This window comes from Miniopterus natalensis, chromosome 4 (assembly GCF_054644295.1).
Source record: "Miniopterus natalensis isolate mMinNat1 chromosome 4, mMinNat1.hap1, whole genome shotgun sequence".
NCBI classification, from domain to species: domain Eukaryota; kingdom Metazoa; phylum Chordata; class Mammalia; order Chiroptera; family Miniopteridae; genus Miniopterus; species Miniopterus natalensis.
In genome coordinates, this window is record NC_142084.1 from 46,716,168 (window position 1) to 46,724,816 (window position 8,649).

The 8,649-nt window shown below is 44.4% G+C and overlaps 1 protein-coding gene across 1 annotated transcript; it reads left to right on the top strand.

The window, feature by feature from the left end:
• The first annotated feature begins 5,098 nt into the window (after positions 1–5,098).
• Positions 5,099–6,469, top strand: LOC107525601 (tripartite motif-containing protein 60-like). Its single transcript, XM_016197799.2, has one exon. It carries the CDS (start codon positions 5,099–5,101, stop codon positions 6,467–6,469), a length of 1,371 nt encoding a protein of 456 aa, XP_016053285.1.
• The last annotated feature ends 2,180 nt before the right edge of the window (positions 6,470–8,649 follow it).

Genomic DNA, 8,649 nt, shown 5'->3' on the forward strand with positions numbered 1-8,649 from the left:
TGGCCTTTCTTTTGAGGCACCGGGCACAGGAACCTTGGGCCTGTAACAGCCCCTCCCTCCCTCACCCCCCTTCCACACCCCTACAAAGTCTGCATCTCCTCAATGAGCAGGGAAACGAGAAGTGCTGCTCCTGGGAGCTTGTCTGCTGCATGTGAGCCTGTGGAGGTGAACTACAGGATGACTTTGTGAATCAGAAAACGAAGACAAGATGGGCAAAGGACCTGAATAGACACTTCTCCAAAGAGGACATTCAGATGGCCAAGAGACATGTGAGAAAATGCTCAAGGTCGCTAATCATCAGAGAGATGCAAATTAAAACCACAATGAGGTGTCACTTCACACCTGTCAGAATGGCTCCATCAACAAATCAACAAGCGACATGTGCTGGTGAGGGTGTGGAGAAAGGGGACCCTAGTACACTGCTGGTGGGAATGCAGACTGGTGCAACCACTATGGAAAACAGTGTGGGGGTTCCTCAAAAAATTAGAAATGGAGCTGCCTTTTGACCCAGTGATCCCACTCCTAGGAATGTATCCTAAGAAACCTGAAACACTAATCAGAAAGAATATACGCACCCCTATGTTCATAGCAGCACAGTTTACAATAGCTAGGATCTGAAAACAGCCCAAGTGCCATCAGTAGCTGAGTGGATAAACAAGCTGTGGGACATTTACACCATGGAATACTACGCAGCTGTAAAGAAGAAGAGTCTCGTACCCTTTGGGACAGCATGGAGGGACCTGGAGAATATTATGCTGAGTGAAATAAGCCAGGCAGAGAAAGACAAACATCACATGAAATCACTTATATGTGGAATCTAAAGAACTTAATAAGCTGATGAACAGAACAGAGTCAATGACATGGAAGCATGGAGGAGACTGACGAATGTCAGAGGGATGGAGGAGGGCCGGTGGGAGGGGGAGAGAGTAACCAAAGAATTTACATGCACATATGCACCACCCAAGGACACGGGCAGTGGTGGGAGCGGGACTGGGGAGGGGGTGGGACGGGGTGGACGGGTCACTGGGGAGAAAAAGGGACATCTGTAATATTTTGAACAACAACAAAAACAGCTTGGGGGAAAAAAAGAAAACGAAGACAAGGACAGGTTGCGGAAACACCTTTAAGGGGTAGACGATACTAAGACAACCTCTAAAGAAACAGGCTGAGACTTCTAGTCAATTTCATCTGAGAAAAACAAGATGAGGACTTCGCAAAATATTCACCGGATCCAGAAACCGGGCTGGCCGGTGGAAGCAGAGGGAGACTAAGTGCAGCAGCGAAGGGATGTGGAAACTCAGAAGGTGCCACCCGAGAGGACGACGGGGAGTGTCGCCGGGCCAGCCACTTCCGGGACACGGCCGAGGGGCCGCCGGAGCCCAGCCGTTCCTCCCCCGCGCATAACGGCGGCGGGAAACTCGCACCGTGGCGCGTCCTTTGACCTGGATGTGGAAGACCCTCGGCTCCGCGGCAAGGAGGGAGCCCGCGGCGCCCCCTAGGCGGCGGGACGCAGCTCGGCGCCCTCAGCACGGAGCGCGGACCCGGGCGAGCCCGCAGGTGAGCGTCTCACGGCGGCCTCGAGGAACCACCCGAAACCCGGGCCCCGCTGAGCGGCGACGGCGGGATAAGATGGTGGTGCGGCCCGGGCGACCGAGAGGGTGGGGCGGCCGCACCCCCTCAGGGAGGGTGGCGGGGGCCATGAGGGGATCGCCCGAGTCAGAGCGGTTTGGGAGGCTGCAGGACGACCGGGGGTACTCACTGGGTATTTTGGAACAGATTTTCTGGCGGTAGAGGGGATAATTTAGTGGCTTCAGAGGAGGAGGCGGGAGGGGGAGGGGAAGTTCCAACTGCGGTTGGAAGTGACCCGACATCTGCCCCTGCCGCGGACCACACCCAAGGGAGCTGTGGGAACGTCCCAGGGGCTCGGGGTGAGGCCCCGCCGTGGGCCAGGCCCTCTGCGCACTGCTCTTCCATTTTCTTTCTCGATGTACTCCCTATTTAAGGTTTTATGTGTGTATGTGATTTTAAAAAAAAAGACATCTTTATTGATTTCAGAGAGAGGAAGGGAGAGGGAGAGAGAGAGAGAAACATCAATGATGAGAGAGTCATTGATGGGCTGTCTCCTGCACGCCCCCCACCGGGGATCAAACCGGATCGCCTGGATCCTAGGTCAGCGCTCAACCGCTGAGACACGCCCGGCCGGGCTGTATGTAATTTAAAAAATATATATATTTTTATTGGTTTTAGAGGGAGAGGAAGGGAGAGAGAGAAACATCAGTGATGAGTCACTGATCATGCCTCCTGTGTGCCCCCTGCTGGGGATCGAGTCTGCAGCCCAGGCAGGTGCCCTGACCGGAATCCAACCTCGATCTCCTCGGTCTCCTGGATCATAGATGGATGCTCAACCGCTGAGTGACGCTGGCCGGGCTGATTACTTAACTGAAGATTAAATATTTACTGATATTTTAATAGGTACATATGTTCCCTTTTTACTCTGCAACAAACTGTGAAATTTGCTTTGGTGAAATCATGAGGTTTTCGGTGTTCCAAGGACTTACAAGTGAATTTATACATTAAACATATTTTGACAGTGTTGAGAAAAATCAGTAGATCTACAATTAAACCATCCAAATAAGGATGATGCACCACCAAGCAATTTTCCAATAAGCAGTAGACACTGACAGGGTAAAATTATCTAGAATTGAATCAGAACCCACAGCATCAGATCCCACAAGACTGGCCCCACCGCAGAAGCCAGTCTAAAGTTCAGGTTGGTACCCGTACCTCATTCTGATCCACACCCACAACCCCCTATTTGGGTTCCATTAATTTGCTAATGTGTTTCACAGAACTCAAGCATTTACTTAAGTTTACCCCTTTTATTATAAAGGATACAGATGACAAGCCAGATGAAGAGGTACAAAGAGAGAAATCTGGAAATGTATTGAGGGCAGGAGCCTCTATCCCTGTGGAACCAGAGTCTCCCACCCTCCTGGGATTTGGACATGCTCCCCAACACAGAAACTCTTCAAATCCCCTTTAACAGTTTTTACTGTTTTCACAGAACTTAATCTCTAGCTCCCTCCTGTCCTCCCAGAATTCAATGGGTGGGGCCGAAAGTTCTAATCTTTTAATCAATTGGTCTTTCTGGTGACCAGGCTACAGTGTGTACATCTTGCCTCACGCTGTCACATCATTAGTGTAAACTCGGATGTGCTCAAAGTAGGCTCCTAATAACTATTAAAATATACTCCTATCACTCAGGAAATTTCAAGGGTTTTAGGAGCTCTGTGCCTGGAATTAGGGACAAAGACAAGTATATTTCTTGTTATACCACAGAAGAGAAATGGAAATACTATGCAGAAATTCTTAAGTTCTGTGCCACACATATTCTTATTGTTTAAAATCAGAGGTTCCAAGAGGTTTATTTAAATTTATGTATATATGCTGACACAAAACTGAAAGGGCAGGTGAATGTAATTTTCCTTGTCCCACTTGTCCCTGAAAGAATAGGGGATCAGAGAACCCATCCCCAATGACACAGGTAGTCCGAGATCAGATTTGGAATACAACCCATGTAACAGAAGCAGGTGGAATTTTAATGCCTTCCTTGTCCTTCCTCAGACTCAGTTTATCTCAGTTTGGGAGATTTGTTGGATGAGGATGGGAAGTGGGAACACAGAAGATGATGGATTTGGAGTGGAGAAGGGACCAGTATGAGACCACTGTGAGGAGGAAAAGAGATAAAGTGGATCTGAGAGCTTTGAGATGAAGGGAAAGAGCTGAAGCTTGAAGAAGGGAGTAGTAGAAACTGGCTAGAATAGAGCAGAGAATCATAGAAATTGGTTAGTATTTTCTTTACATGTACTTTAATTCCTGTATTCTTCCTCCATGGGTTTTTTATTTTCTGTTTACATTTGTGTCAAAAAACATGGTTGAATTTTCAGTGAAGTTTATCACAGTCTGGATTTTACTGATTACTTACGTATTACTAATGGTTTATAGGAAAAACAGAATTAGTGGTATGTATCTAGAAAGAGATTTATTAAAAAGTATTAGCTCACAAGGTTATAGAACCTGAAATGCCCCATGACCTGCAGTCTGCAAGGAGGAGACCCAGGAAAGGTGGTGTAGTTGGAAGGCCTGAGAATCTGAGAACAGATGGTACAGATTTTAGCCAGGGTCTGAAGGGCTGAGAACCAGGAGCACCCAGGATAGAAGGTGGATGTGGTAGCTTATGCAGTCCAGCAGAGAGTGAATGCAACATTTCCCCAGTTTTTGTTCTCTTCAGGCCCTCAGAGGACTGGATGATGCCCACTGACATTGAGGAGGGCCATCTGTTTTGCTCATCTGCTAATTTAAATACTAATCTCTCCAGAAATCTTCTCACAGCTACACCTAGAACTAATTTCACCCGCAATCTGGGCATCCAGTGGCCCAATCAAATAGACACGTTAAGCTGACCAGGTCAACTTTCACATGCTTCACTGTCCCTTATGTTTCCTGTGAATAGGTGGTTGGACCTCTGCTTGATGAGGTTTAGGTTCATTTTTCTGGCAAAACTTCTTCACAAATAGTGTTTTGTAGTCCGTTCAACAGTTCTATGATACCTATTAGTCATTCTTTTTGTGATAGTTGAGGCCAATGACAAATTTGCCTAGAACAACTAATTCCTTTAGAGTTGAAAAAGAGAAGATAGCCTTCATAGCTAACTCCTTAAATATTGTCATGGTAAATAATTTGGTTTACCAGAGGTACTTTTCATACAGGGATGGTAAGATTAATTGCTGATTGAACTGTTCTTTAAATGGCAATATCATTCTGTCCACAGAAACCACTTTTGACTTGGATTGTGCTGTGTTTTTTTTTATCACAAGGAGTCCACAGCCCATCTTTAATTGGAGGAAAAGACATAAAATACAGGACAGAGTGACAGGAAGACTGGGCATCAGGTGGCAGCCAGGACTCTTCTTGGAAGCTCCTACTGCCTTCCACAGTGAGCAAGGACTGAGCAGACATCAGCTTCTCACTTTTTCTAGCTCCTGGAGGATCACATCGACTGAAGAGAGTGTCTTCAGACAGACGCCTTCACTACACAATGAACTCTGCAGCCTCCCTTTCCGAGCTCCAAGCAGAGGCCAGCTGCCCCATCTGCCTGGGGTACCTGAGAGACCCAGTGACCATTGAGTGTGGGCACAACTTTTGTCACTCCTGCATCCAGCAGTGCTGGGAAGATCTACTGGGCATCTTTCCCTGTCCTGTCTGCCTCCACCACTGTCCTGACAGGAACTTCAAGAGGAACACCCAATTATGTCACATGACTGATATTGTTAAGCAGATTCCCACCAGGGGAAGCCAGAGGAAATTGCAGGGGAAAAAAGCCCTGTGTGAGAAGCACCATGAGGTTTTGACTCTTTTTTGTGACAGGGCCGTGGAGCTGTTGTGTCCTCATTGTAAGGTCTCAGACCACCAGGATCACCCCCTGATACCCATTGAGGAAGCTGCAGCTCGTTACAGGAGGAAGCTCAAAAGCTACATTGAGCCTCTGATGGTGGAGGTTGAAGATGCTGAAACAGAGTATGAAAACCAAATTGCAAAAACTTTTGAAGTACAGAAAAAGATGGAAAATTGGAGGAGGGAATTGCACTATGAATGTAAAGAACTTAAGTGTTCCTTAGAAGTAGAGCACGATGAAATTAATGCCAGCCTACTTATAGAAGAGAAGGATATTGAAGAAAAACTAACTGAAAATGGAAGGCAGATTTCAAACCATATGTTTATGCTAAACAATCTGTTAAGTGAAATAGCAGAGAAATATTTGCAGACAGACCTGGATTTACTCACAGGTATTGAAAGTATCCACAACAGGTATGAAAACCTAGAGAGCCCAGCAGTCTTTACATATGAATTAAAGAAGGAGAGTTGCTCTCTCCCTCCACATTATTTTGGCCTTCATAAGATGATCAGCACATTTCAGGTAGATTTGACCTTGGATCCTGAAACTGCCCATCCAAGTCTCGTTATCTCAAGGGATAGAAAAGGTGTGACATATAGGACACCTGATGGTCTTTATAATTCCCAGGCACTTACTTCTTACCCAGCTGTCCTAAGTTCTGAGGGATTTGATGCTGGCAGGCATTTTTGGCAGGTAGAGGTAAGAGGGACAGGTGAATGGTCCTTAGGTGTGTGTAAAGAATCTTCCCTCAGAAATAGTCTTATATCACCATCCCCAAGCAATAGCTGCAGGCACATTGAGCTTTGTGCTAGTATATGCGGAACATGCCCTAGAGGACATGTCATGCGGGTTGGCATTTTTCTGGACTATGAGTTGGGAGAGGTTTCATTTTATAATTTGAATAACAGGTCATATTTGTATGGATTCACTGATACGTTTACAGAAAAACTTATGCCCTATTTCTCTAGTGCACCTTCTTCAAAATCTCTTACAATCAGTATCAGAGACGAATGAACAACTTAGAGGAAATTTAGTATGTGGTTATTTTCTTCCCTTGTTATTGGAAGGAATGCTTGTAATGCAGATTCTGATTACAGCTTTGATGTTTGACTGTTGACAGCTTTTGGGACTCACCCTTCTCGCCTCCCTTTACCTCACGCCTGGGAAAGCTGATGAGAGAGCCTTTGGTGCAGGTGGGAAGTTCCAACCAAGCAAGCCCCTAGTAGTGCCAGCAGGCTCCCACCAACAGCACCCAGTAACCACCATAAACAGCACAAAGTAGTCCATTTTCTCAGTCATTTTGGGACCTACTCTGAGATCCACCCTATTCTCCCCCAAAACCTCATCATGTGAGTAATAAACTTTTTCATACTCTTCTGGAATGTGGTGAGTCATCATCAGTCTTAACATTTCAAACGAATTTTGGATGAGTTCCATACTGACTGTGTAACCTGGTCACCACCATTGGCATTGTGAGGATTATCCAGATGTGAAGCACCCCCACCAGCGGTTTCTCCTCAGTCTTTGTGTTGTAACAGGCTCTGGTTCCCTAGGCAAGGGTGCCCTTTCAGCTTTGTGCTGCATTTGTTTGAGTTCTACCCAGGCTGTGTTGTAGATTTAACTGACCTAAATCAGAAGTTTTGATAAGGAACATATTCTATTTACTTTTTATTTTCATATAAATTTTTGGGAATTCTCATTGTTTTGCTTTTGTCTCATATTTTATAAAGTAATTTTCATATACAAGAGTAAGCAAAAGTAAGTTTAAAGTAGTGGTACAAATAATACAATAATTAATAAAAAATAATAGAAGAATAAACTATTTTGAGTACTAAACACTATAAACTTACTTTAAAAAAAAAATCCTCGCCTGAGGATATGTTTATTGATATAGTGAGAGAGGAAGGTGGGGGGAGAGAGAGAAACATTGATGTGAGAGAAAAACCTCAATTGATTGCCTCTTACTGACCGGGATCTAACCGAAACCTAGGTATGTGCCCTAACTGGGAATTGAACCTATAAACTTTTTGGTGTACGACACCACACTCCAACAAACTGAACCACCCAGCAAGGGCTGTAAACCTATCTTTGACAACCCCTATATAACCTCCAAATATCACATACTAGTTTTAACATTATGTGAAATTGCCAACATTTTATTTTTTATTTCCTTTATTGCTTTTTAAAAATTTTACTTATCTTTATTGTTGAAAATATTACAGATGTCCCCCTGCCCCCTCTTAACCCCCTTCTACCCCAATCCTGCCCCCTCCTCAGTCCTTCACCTCACTATTGTCTGTGTCCATGGGTTATGCATATCTGCATATAAGTTCTTTGGTTAATCTCTTCCCATACCCCAACCCTCCTTCCCTTGAGATTTGTCAGTCTGTTGCATGCTTCCATGTATCTGCATCTATTTTAGAACATGCTCCTGTTTGGAAGCCTGCATGTGTATTGTTTACAATGTTTGGAAATAAAGTTTTACTTTGTATATCTCTCTACTATTTGTCTATCTCCATGATTTGAAAAGAGGCTCAGTAGAGCTTTCATTGAGGTAAGAGAGACCCCTGCACTGATCAGAGTAGCCATGCTATGCTGTGGTAATCTCAGTTGCTTAGCAAGACAAACTAGTACTTATTCCTGTAAGTGCAATGTAGGGTCAGTAGGGCACTGTTCCATTCCCCACGCAGGGATCTAAGGCTGGGTTGTCACAGCATAGGGTCACTACAACTAGAGAAAGAGGGAGCATTAAAAGGGCCGCACTGAGCCTTGAAGGCCAACACCAGAAAGAGACACATTTTTCTGTTACTCCATTTTCTGAAAATAATTTCAAGGCCCTACTTATCTGCAAGGTTTGAAGAAGAATGCATGCATTGTGAGGTGAAAAGCTACTGTTTGCCATAATTCCTGATTGCAATTAGACATTAATGAAATTTGATGACCAGTGCTAGAATTAAAAGTCTTTAATTTAATTAACTTGTAAATAGATTAATAAACATTTACAACGGTTTGACTTAATCTTATAGCAGTTATTCAATAACTTCCCTCAATAAAGAAGATATTTCTTTAAGTAAAATAATCCTTAAAACATTATTTGGTAGAAACATAAAGCAATACTATTTTGAAATTTTGGTGGTTTATTAGAAAATGAATCATTGAGAATAAGTCTAAACACAATCAGATGAATGTGGGGC